The sequence below is a fragment of the Rhincodon typus genome, chromosome 24, assembly GCF_021869965.1.
Source record: "Rhincodon typus isolate 14 chromosome 24, sRhiTyp1.1, whole genome shotgun sequence".
NCBI classification, from domain to species: Eukaryota; Metazoa; Chordata; class Chondrichthyes; order Orectolobiformes; family Rhincodontidae; genus Rhincodon; species Rhincodon typus.
Window position 1 is genome coordinate 2,503,063 of NC_063355.1, and position 12,088 is coordinate 2,515,150.

General features: G+C 43.1%; 1 protein-coding gene across 1 annotated transcript in view; it reads right to left on the reverse strand.

Moving 5' to 3' along the window:
* Positions 1-3,125: 3,125 nt before the first annotated feature.
* The window catches only part of lrrc75bb (leucine rich repeat containing 75Bb), a 46,959-nt gene continuing 37,996 nt past the window's right edge, over positions 3,126-12,088 (reverse strand). The window contains exon 5 of the mRNA XM_048611685.1: positions 3,126-3,666. Coding sequence (XP_048467642.1) covers positions 3,126-3,666 — 541 coding nt within the window. The remainder of the gene's footprint in view (positions 3,667-12,088) is intronic.

Consider the following 12,088-nt stretch of genomic DNA (forward strand, 5'->3'; position numbering starts at 1 on the left):
TGTTGGGCTGAAGGGCGTTTCCACACTGTAGGGATTCTAGGATTCTATGAACTGTTTTGAAGAGGTGTCAAAGGTAGTGGACAGATGTAAGTCAATGAATGTTATTTATATTGACTTCCGGAAGGCTTTTGATAAAGTCCCACACAGGGAACTGTTAACTAAGGTGGAAGCCCACAGAATTGAGGGAAAATTGTAGACATGGATAGGAAATTGATTGAGTGGCAGGAAATAGAGAGTTGGAATAATGGGTAAGTACACAAACTGGCAGGACATGCCTGGTGATGTCTCACAGGAATGTGTTGGGGTCTCATTTATTCACAATATTCATTAATGACTTGGATAATGGCATATAAAGCCAAATATCCAAATTTGCTGATGACACAAAATTCGGCAACATTATAAAGAGTGTTGACAACAGCACAAAATTACAACAAGATATTGGTAGGTCAGGTGAATTGGCAAAGCTGTAGCAGATGGATTTTAATATAAGAAACTGTGAGGTTATCCATTTGGACTGAAAAAGGATCGGTCAGGGTATTTTTTTAAGAAGGCACAAAGTTAAATAGAATGGATGTCCGATGAGATTTGGGGGTTCAGGTGCATAGCTCTTTAAAATGCCACAAATAGAAAATAATCAAGACGACTAACGGAATGCTGGCCTTCGTATCTAAAGAGCTGAAATATAAGGATGCAGACATTATGCTGCAGTTATTACGAAACCGTAGTTAAACCCCACTTGGAGTACTGTGACCAGATCTGGGCACCACATCTTAGGAAAGATGTTTTGACCCTGGAGGGTGTTCAACACAGGTCTTTAAGGATGATACCTAGACTTCAGGGGTTGTTATGAGGAGAGATTAGCCAAAACGAGGCCTTTATTCTCTAGAATTTAAGAGGTTAAGGGTGATCGAACTGAGGTCTTCAGGATATTAACTGGGAAAGACAAGTAGATAAACTATGTTCCACTGGTTGAAGATCTTAGAACCAGGGGGATAGTCTAAGAATTAGGGTTAGGCTATTCAGGAGAGATGTTAGAAAGCACTCGACACGCAAACAGTAGTGGAGATTTTAGAAATCTCTTCCTCAAACGGCAGTCAATGCTGGTTCAACTGTTAAATGTTAATCTGAGATAGATATTTTTCATTAAGCAATGGAATCAAGGGATATAGGCCCAAGGCAGGCAGATGGAGTTAGGCCACAGTTTAGCAACAATTTTATTGAATGGCGGAGCAGGCTCCAAAGGCTGGTAGAGTTGACCCCCGAACTTACAAACTGAAACAGTTTAGGGGTGGCATCGTGGCTCAGTGGTTAGCACTGCTGCCTGACAGCACCAGGGTCCCAGGTCCAAATGTGAAGATTTACCAGGTTTCTATTATAGGGAGAAGCAGGATAGGCTGGGACTTTTTACACTGGAGCATAGGATGTTGAGGGGTGACTGTATAGAGGTTTATAAAATCATGAGGGTTACAGATAAGGTGAAAAGCAGGTGTCTTTTCCCTAGGGTAGGGGAGTTCAAAACTAGGGGGCACATTTTTAAGGTAAGAGGAGAAAGATTTAAAAAAGATGTGAGGTGGATAATTTTTTTTTAAACACAGAGTGGTTCGTATGTGGAATGAACTCCTGGAGGAAGTGGTGGATGGCAGGTACAGTTACAACATTTAAAAGACATTTGGATAAGTACATGAATAAGAAATGCTTGGAGCCACATGAGCCAAGCACAGGCAGGTGGGACTAGTTTAGTTTGGGATTATGGTCGGCATGGATTGATTGGACCGTTGGGTCTGTTTCCATGGTGTATGAGTGTGACTGTATGTGTGGAGTTTGCTTGTTCTCTACCTGTCTGCATGGCATTCCTCCAGGAGCTCCAGTTTCCTCTCACAGTCCAAAGATTTGTGGGTTACATATATTGGCCAAGGTAAATGTGAGGTTACGGTAATAGGTTGGGGTTGGGGGTGGGGGCGGGGGGAACTGCTGGGTCTGAGCGGGATGTTCTTCAGAAAATCAGTGTAGATTCAATGGGCCAAATGGCCTCTATCTACGCTGTAGGGATCCTATGATTCTTAAAACAAAATGAATTGCAGAACTAAGCCAAACTTGAAAATGGTAAAACAAACAAACAGACAATTGTCCAATGTAGTTTGGAGAGAGGTTTGTGAGGTTGAATCATAGATGCCTACATGTGAGCAACTGGGGGCATGTTACAGAGCTGTTTGTCTTCATAATTGAAATGAACATTATGGTTATGTGTATTACAGTGTACAGTTGGCAAAACACACAAGTCAGTCTACATTTATGGAAAAACTAACAAGCTGCAGTTGCTGGAAATCTGAAACAAGAAAAAGATATGTCTGGAAAGATTCAATCTCTGTACAGTGATCAAGGCAGTTAAGACATCAGACTCCTCACTAGAACTGGAAGTTATTACCAACATATAACATTTAAATAGGAGTAAGATAAAGGGAAGGGGAAAGATAAATACATCCACACACACACATGCAACACACATGCACACACAACACATGCACGCATAATTACACAGATACGCAGACACAACACACACACACACATGACAGATTCACATCTGATGGGTTTTTTTTCATTTCACAGTGAATCTTTGTGAATTCTACAATGCTTGAAAATTCTAGCTGGGAGATGTTTCTCCAGCCATGGGATGGTTCTACACGACACAACACACTCAGTCAATATTCAACGTCATTATTATTGTGATGACCAAAACATTGGACAGCTGATAAGCGGCTTGCTGTTTAAGTTCTTGTTGTGATGTACCGGGCCACATTGACATTACATCTTCCTTTCTGACAGCCTGTAAGATTTTTGTACCAAAGTCAATATCTGTTTCTTTTCTTAAAGGAGTTGATGTGACCAGCCAATGTAGGAAGAAGTTTCATCAGCTTCACTGTCCAATCATACCCAAGCTGAAGTTCATGAGACATAACATTCACTCTTGGACAATGTACGGGATTTATAAACATACTTTGCTGGAATAGGCTTTCAAATAAATGGCAATGCATTTGGCCTCGGGGTATAACGACTGGCTGAAGCCCAAACTCGTTTTAGAACCCGTGTTTACTGGACACAAACTCAAACCTCTCACTGACAAAAAATCACCTCTGGCAGTAGCCCTGTGGACCAGTTTCCCTCTGCACTGTGGGCCAGTGACCATCTTCATCCTCCTCCGAGTGGGTGATCGCATCCTCTGGCGCCATCTCTTGGTCACTGGGCTGTCCTTCTATGTACTCCTGGATGGTGGGCAGTGCCCCCTGCAGGCTGCAGCGCCGACGTAGCCCCACCAAGAGAGGCTGGGGCATGGAGCAGATGTCTGCGTTGTTCCCCAGGTCAATCCAGGACAGTGCCGGATACTTGTTTGGCTTCTTCATCATCTCGGTCATTTCATTGACAACGAGCCGGGTCAGTCGGTTCCCATTCAGCGCCAGGTTGGTTAGTTTCGGAAGTGCTGCCAGCAAGGGCAACAGAAGCCGTAGGCCATCGTCTGCCAACTCAGTAAAGCTCAAATCGATGGATGTCAAATGGTCTCTGTTCAGCTGCAAGTAGTATGCCACACGGTGAATGTCCCTGGGAGAGAGCGGCATTCCCGATAGATCCAGGGAGTCATTGGTGGGATTTTTCTGCAATGCAGCTTTTACACTAAAGGGAAAAATAAACAGTAGATTATTTGAATCAATGTTCCTTGTTACATACTTGTTATTTCTAACCCTTGTCATGGACCAGACCAAACCCCCTTCAGATATATCAAGATGATAGCTAGATGCTAAATTTTATCTTGTTTAAAGTCAATTGTAAGGAGTTGTGTTCCAGATGTAACTTGATTGTGGGTAGCACAGCACCAGGAAGCCAGGTTTGATTCCATCCCAACGCAAGTGTCTGTGTGGAGTTTGCACATTCTCCCCGTCTCTTGCGTGGTTTCCTCTGGGTATTCCAGTTTCCACCACAGTTCAAAGATGTACAGACTACATGGATTGGCCTTGCTAAATTGCCCAGTGTCCAGGGATGTGCAGGTTAGGTGCACTAGCCATAGAAAATGCAGGGTTACAGGGATAGGGTAGGGAGGTAGGTCGGACTTAATAGGCTGAATGGTCTGCTTCCACACTGTAGAGATTCTATGATTGGTCTTGCTCCTTGGCTTTAAGCAAAACACACTTTATTATTACACCCAGTTAAAATACAAACAAAAAGAAAAATTGGTATAACTAACTATTGAAAAAAAACAACAGAATAATAGATTATCTAACTACTAAACAGCAACTATTTCAATATAGTAACATCCAATAAACACAACCTTGGCAAAGGCAAATTCAGTAAAATAGATGGTCTCACATGTGTCTAGTCCAGGAGAAAAGAACACCGAGAGAAAATTCTGGCAGAGAGAGTGAAGTCAAGTGTTTTGCTGACAAAGTGAGAAATGTACAGCAGCTTCAAAACCTCAACAACTACTGAAAGCTAAACTAAAGCCCTGGTTCTGTTGGAGCCTCACTCCACCCATTTATGCTGCATCTATTATTCTATCTTAAAACAAAACAGGGCCTCACAAGCTGTTTACTGGTTTCGAAGAGACAACTATTTGGCACCTCTCTCCAACCTCTCTTAATGATTAAAAAAGGACAAAATACACCTCCTAAAGCCATGGTATCGTCCCACCTTGACCTGCAGACACTCACCAAGAAATCAATTGTAGTTCGTCCACCAACTATCAGGAGATCAGTGGGTTGAATGAATAAAAAAGCAGGAATCCCTTATGGTGAGGCTATATTGATGAGCTGATCAGTATGTGCAGCATTCATATTAAAACCATAAGAAATAGGAACAGAAGTAGGCCGTTCGGCCCCTCAGGTCCATTCCTGCAATTCAACTGGATTCAACCGCATGGAAGGGCATGTCCTAGAAATTATCCCTACCTCCAACACATTGGTCAATCCGGATATGGTGGGGGGGGAAGAGGATGTCGGAAGGGACAGTACTGTGTATCAACTACAGAATCAAAAGCTCCAAACACACAATCCAATTTCTGCTTCACCTTTCACCTGGCAGTTACTATATTTTGACTTGATTTATTTATTGTCACATCTATCTTGTTACAAAATACAGTGAAAAGTATTGTATAGTATTGCCACTCTCTGGCGCCATCTTAAAACACAGAAAAATAAACCAAAACACAGAATATAAAGGCGGAAAAATGAAGAAATAAACAGAGAGTCCACTTTCCAGTCCTTCTTCTTAAGTGCTCCATCAGGGCCGTCAGCCTGGTGGCCAGGCACAAAGTGCCCTACACAATGCCACAGCTGGAATGAACATTGCCATTCTTCGGCGCCATCTTGGTTAGATACTTGATGACAAAACCGGAATTAAAAAAGCAGAATAAATGAAGCAAAGCCAAAAGGAATGAGAAATGTCCAAATATTAAAGTCTTATTTAAGTCTTATCTCTTTGCAGGTACCGAGACCAAACCACAGCTTGGCGTATCCGGGAGGAGCTGAGTGCTTGCAGGCGCTGACGTTACTGCCTCCAGCCTCCTGCTGCTATGGCCGCCACCTCTGACTCTATAACTACTGGTGCCGCAACTGGGTCCTGGAGCGTGCTCTGGCTTGGAAGATGCACATTCAACAACAAGAGCTGGAAGTGCTCAAGGTATCTGACACGACTACCCCACAGACTAGCAGAAAGTGGAAGCAGCCCCCATCCCACACTTCAGTCAGTAATTGAGGGAAGTTAGATAAAGGATAGGGCAGACTGTCAAGTACTACCACCAAGGGAAAAAAAGAAACTAGACATTCTTGAAGGAGATAGAGAACAGGAATTTCAGGAACAGAAATGGTGGAAAAGGGTGTGGGATTGGGGGATGAATGTTAATATACATCCCTGGATCAGGATAATAACACATGTATTAGTAAGAATACAACTGGTATTGGCTCTGACATGGGGAGCAATGGCCTGTAGGTCTTGTAGGTAACGTATGTTACAGAAAGTGCTGACAATAGCAGGACATACCGACTTGAGAGGCATGTTATACTGGCTGAAAGAAATTGAGCAGTAGCCTCGGTTAAAAGGACTTTTCCAGCCAATTCTAACCAAAAGGGTGATTGTTAGAGATGCCCTTGGCTTAAGCAGCATAAAATGGCTGAAAGTGGTTTTCAGTTGACTTAAGATGGCTCAGGAAGAATTTAAGCTGAAACAGCTTAGGGTGGCACGGTGGCTCAGTGGTTAGCACTGCTGCCTCACAGTGCCAGGGACCCGGGATCGATTCCACCCTCAGGTGACTGTATGTGTGGAGTTTACAAGCTCTCCCTGCGTCTGCGTGGGTTTCCTCCAGGTGCTCCAGTTTCCTCCCACAGTCCTTGGCCATGCTAAGTTGCCCATAATGTCCAAGGATGTGTGGGTTAGACATGGGAAATGCAGGCATAGGGATAGGATTTTCTTTGAAGGGGCAGTGTGGACTTGTTGGGCCGAATGGCCTGTTTCCACACTGTAGAGATTCTATGAGGTGTTTCCATAGAATGCTATTTGAAGTTAAACTATAAGATAAATAGCTTAAGATTAAACATGAAGAGTCTTATGAAATGTATACATCGGGCCCTGTGGAACAAAAGCAGATGTAGCTGCTTGTGTAGAGACAGTTAGATGAGGTAGTTTTGAAGAATGCCAGTGTATAGAAGGGAAGGGTCTGATCACACATTCACATGCTGTTAACAGCCCCGGGATATAGTTAGATGTTACACAGCTGAATTGGGCTGAGTAACTGTATTTAAACTGTATGTTTCCCTTTATTCAGTGGAGGAGTTCCTGGCCTGCCCACGGTGTAAAACAATAAACTCTTTGATATTTGAAGTGGACCTGGGGGTCGAGGGATTCATATGGTCATTCCACGCCAACAGTTAAACTAATCTAAATGTCATCTTAATCTAGTTACCTTGGATTTACTCCTTCTATGAAGGCAGCGAATTTCTCTCACTTATAATTTACAGATTATGGAAGCTGTTGTTTCAGCTAAGATTCTTCCTGAGCCATTTTATGTCAACTGAGAACTATTTTATACTACCTCAGCCATGGGCAGCACCTAACAGGGCTCCAGATACAATCTCACCAGCACCTTGTACAGTTGTAGTAAGACGTCCGAAGATGTGCAGGTTAGGTGGATTGGCCATGCTAAATTGCCCATAGCGTTCAGGGATGTGCAGGTTAGGTGGGTTAGCCATGAGAAATGCTGTGTTACAGGGAGGGGCTAGGGGATTGGATCTGAGTGGGATGCTCTTTGGAGGGGCAGTATGGACCCGATGGACTGAATAGTCCGCTTCCATGCTGTAGGGATTCTATGATTGTAGGGATTTGATGATTCCCTACACTTATACTCCAAACCCCATGAAATAAGTGCCCACATTCCATTAGCTTTCCCAATACCTGCTGGGCCTGTGTGCCAGCTTTCTGTATTTCATGTACAAGTACCCTCAAAAGACTTTATGTTACAACTTTCCGCAGTTTTTCTCCATTTAAATAATACTGTTCTTTTATTCTCCTGTCCATTATGAACAACTTTACATTTTCCCACATTACAATCTATTTGCCAATATTTTTCCCACTTATTTAAACTATGAATATCTTTCTGTAAACTGTTTGTATCCATCTCACAACTTGCCTTTCTACTTATTTTAGTGTCGTCTAAAAATTTGGCTACAGCACATTCACTTCCTTCCTCCAAGTCATTAATACATATTCTAAACACATGGTCCCAGCACCCAACCCTGTGGAACCCACAGGATACAAGTTGCTAATCTGAAAAAGAACTCCTTATCCCCACTTGCTGTTTCCTGCCCATGAAACAATTATCTATCTACGTTAATATACTACCTCTAACACCGTAGGCTATTATCTTATGACTTAATCTTTTGCGAGGTACCTTATTGAACACCTTCTAGAAGTTCAAATACAATACGTCTACTGGTTTTCCCAATATCCAGTCTGGTTGAGACTTCCTTGAAAAACTAATAAATTAATCAGAAACAATTTTCCTTTCATGAAGCTATGCTGACTCTGCTTGATTAGATTATTTCCTTAACAATTGATTCCAGTTATTCCAAAGTGCTCCTTTGCAGGATTCTGAATTTATCCCAATCTTCACTGACTTTTGCTTCCTTATATGCCTTCCTTACAACTTGAATATTCTCCTTAACTTCCTTAGTTAGCCATGTTGGTTTATCCCTCTCTTAGAATCTTCCCTCCTTACTGGGATGTATTTTACTGAGTCATGAATTGCCTCCTTAAATGTCTGCTACTGTTTGCTGACTGTCATTTCTGCTAATCTATCCACCCAGTTCACTTTAGCTAATTCCATCCTAATTCCATTGTAATTTCCTTTATTTAAGGGAAACATGGTTGTTTCTGACCCAAGTTTCTCACTTTCAAACTGAATATTACATTCTATCATGTTATGATCACTACTTCCGCGAGGATCTTATACTCGAGAGGTCAATTACTAAACCTGCCTCATTACCCCTTAACAGTTCCAAGATAACCTGTTCTCTGGTTGGGTCCAATGATATATTACTCTAGGAAACACAGGAGCCCTAGCAAAACTGGAATCGATAGGTACCAGGGGGCAAACGCGCCTCTGGTTGGAGTCATGGCACATAGGAAGATGGTCATGTTTGTTGGAGATCAGTCATCTCAGCCTCAGGACATCACTGCAGGAGTTCCTCAGGTTAGTATCCTAGGCTCAATCATCTTCCCTCTATCATAAGATCAGAAGTGAGGATGTTCACTGATGATTGGGCAATATTCAGTACCATTCACGATTCCTCAGATACTTAAGCAGTCCATGTTCAAATGCAACTAGATCTGGACAATGTCCAGGCTTGGGCTGACAAGTGGCAAGTAACATTTACGCCACACAAATGCCAGGCTATGACCAACACCAATAAGAGATAATCTAACCACTGCCCCTTGATATTCACTGGTGATACCATCACTGAATCCCCCGCTGTCAACATCCTGTGGGGATTACCATTGACCAGAAACTTAACTGGACTTGCCACATAAACACAGTGGCTACAACAGCAGAGGCTAGGAATACTGTGGCAAGTAACTCACCTCCTGACTCCCCAAAGCCTGTCCACCATCTACTCACAAGTCAGGTTGCGACGGAGGTACTCCCCACTTACCTGGATGGGTACAGCTCCAACAACACTTAAGAAGCTTGATACCATCCAGGACAAAACAATCCGCTTAACTGGCACCACATACACAAGCATCCACTCCCTCCACCACCAATTCTAAGTAACAGCAGTGTGTACTATCTACAAGATGCACTGCAAAAATTCACCAGTGTAAGAGAATAAGGGGGTCAGTGCATCAGGGAGTGAGTGTGTAAATGTTTAAGGGGGTCAAGGTGTGAGTGTAAGGCAGTCATGGTGTGAGTGTAAGACAGTCGGGGTATGAGTGTAAGGGGGTCAGTGTGTGTGTATAAGGGATCAGTGTGTGTAAAGGGGTGAGTGTATGTGTAATGGGGTCAGGGTGTGTGTGTAACGGGGTGAGTGTGTCATCCTAACTGTCCAAAAAGTTGCCAGTTAATATTACTGAGGTGAATAATAAATCCACAGTCCCAATACCGTACAGGTATGTTGTCCCGACCAATAGCTATGGAGATGAATCTCGGCAGGAATGTAATAAGACTTTGGTAATTCACTGTGTTAGTTTGGACAGGAATAAAGTGAGTCAGAACATGATGATAGAGAGACAGAAATAAGAGGTGCTACCTTACCACTCCCAGCTGGGTCTGTTATAAACTCTGCTCAGTGAGTAGGAAGGGGGTGAATTTTTCGAATTTCAATCTCCGTATGCAGAATAAGCTGAGACTGAATTTCCCACATCATGACTGGAGAGACTTAATCCTTCCTGATTTTCAGCAGTCTCCACAGGCAGTTTGCTGCTGGTCAGATAGTAGAGACAAGAGCCCAATCTTTCTATGTATACACACAGCACTGACAGTACTTACTCCCTTTGTGATCACAGACTCCTCATCTTCCGTTATTCACCATGGCAACAGCAGCATAATGAGCTGTACGGAACCAGACTCTGAGCTGAACCCATGCACTCTGTCTGCTTTCACTGCAAGTCCTGACAACACCAATTAAAAACCACAATGTGCATTGATGTCTGGGCAGTAAGCTGCTGGTGTATACTCATCACATTTTTAAACTAACAGAACCTGATTTCATATTTCTACCTTGCAGCCCAGAGTCCCTGCTAGCTTCAGAAATCAGAAGATCCAAGATTCCCACTCAATGGGCCATTGTTCGACCACGGAGTGGAGACCCCCTGCCCATTCGGGAAATATGTTTTAACAAGCAAGGCAGGCAATGGAACCTAGCAACAAGAGATTGGGACACAGACACTGTGAGACAGTAGGACTGGCACTGTGAGACTGGCACTGTCAGAAATTGGTGACAGTGGCACTGTGGGAGTGAGAGGCATTGTCACTGTGGAGACTACCCAAAACACTGGTGCCAGGGAATGGGAGACATTGGCACTGTGGGAAATGGACACTGGCACTGTGGGCACAGAATATTTATTGGTACCTTGGGAGCCACATACACTGACACTGGTGGAGTGTGAGACATTGTCACCGTGGGAACGGTACACCAATACTTGGGGAGCAAGAGAAACCAATTCTATGCCAGTGGGCCTTTGAAACTATGGGTGTGGAAAGCAGGGACACTGGCTTTGTGGGAATGAGCATTGACATCGTCATTCTGTCAACACAAAATTATTCCTTTTTTAACATGATATTTGTGACATCTGTTTTGAGACTCACTCCCACTGTGGTTTCCAGTCTGTGTGTTGCTGGTACAGTGTGATAAACTATAATTGTGCCAGTGTTTCTAGGCTTACATATGTGTGTGATTACACCATCGGTCATTATGGCTTTACACTTGCAACCTACACCTGAGTCAACAGGATATAGTTCCATGGAAAAATGGTCATTACTGATTTGGCCCTGATTTCACTTTTCATTACTGTTTGTGTAAACAACTGTCACTTCTTACTTTCTTCATAAACCTCACCGAATCACCTGCGTCACTAATCAAAATGCAAATTACCAAGCACTACCAAGTAGTGGCCGTCCATTCTTATTCATTCAAACTGAAGTTAACTTTCCCCTGATCTGAATCCTGCAGCACAAAGAATTAGTGCATTGCTACAGTTTTATCAATTTCCCTTGTATTTTTCACCACTTTAGTCAGACCATGTTCAACAGACCTTCTTTTCTCAGCTAAACAAGTCCAACTTCCTCAACATTTGCCATTTAGGGTGGCAGAGTCGTTAGCACTGCTGCCTCACAGCGCCAGGGACCCGGGTTCGATTCCAGCCTCGGGTGACTGTGTGGAGTCTGCACATTCTTCCCGTGTCAGTGTGGGTTTCCTCCCGCAGTCCAAAGATGTGCAAAGGTTAGGGTGAATTAGCAATGTTAAATTGCCCCGTAGTGTCCAGGGATGTGCGGGCTAGGTGGATTAACCGTGGGGAATGCAGGGTTACAGGGATGGAATAGGTCTGGGTGGAATGCTCTTTGGGCGATTGGTGCAGACCCAAAGGACTGAATGCCTCTTTCCATACTGTGCATATTCTATGAATCTGTAATGTTTGTCGTGTTATGTCTCATGGTCGGTGGACCTTTAAGAGACATGCTCATGATATCATCACTGCATCATAGCATGCAACCTGAGGGGTAGACTCCATCTTAATCTGGATCACTTAGAGCATGACACTCCATTGAAAACCTGCTGCTCTCTGTTGTAATTGAACAGATTAATATTTGCCCAGATGCTTGTTTGCATGAGGAAAGTAATGCTTACATAATAATTAGCTGCTATAAACATATATTGGATTCTTCAATACCACAATATTCCCACCCGGATTCTATAGCTATGGGAGATAATATAAACACTGATGCATTAGATTCACACCAACTTCACTTCCTCATCTTGGATTGGACTGATCTCTTGCTTTTCAAGGGCAATAATATTTTGATACTGTTTAAAACCTTGCTTTCTTAATTTTAATC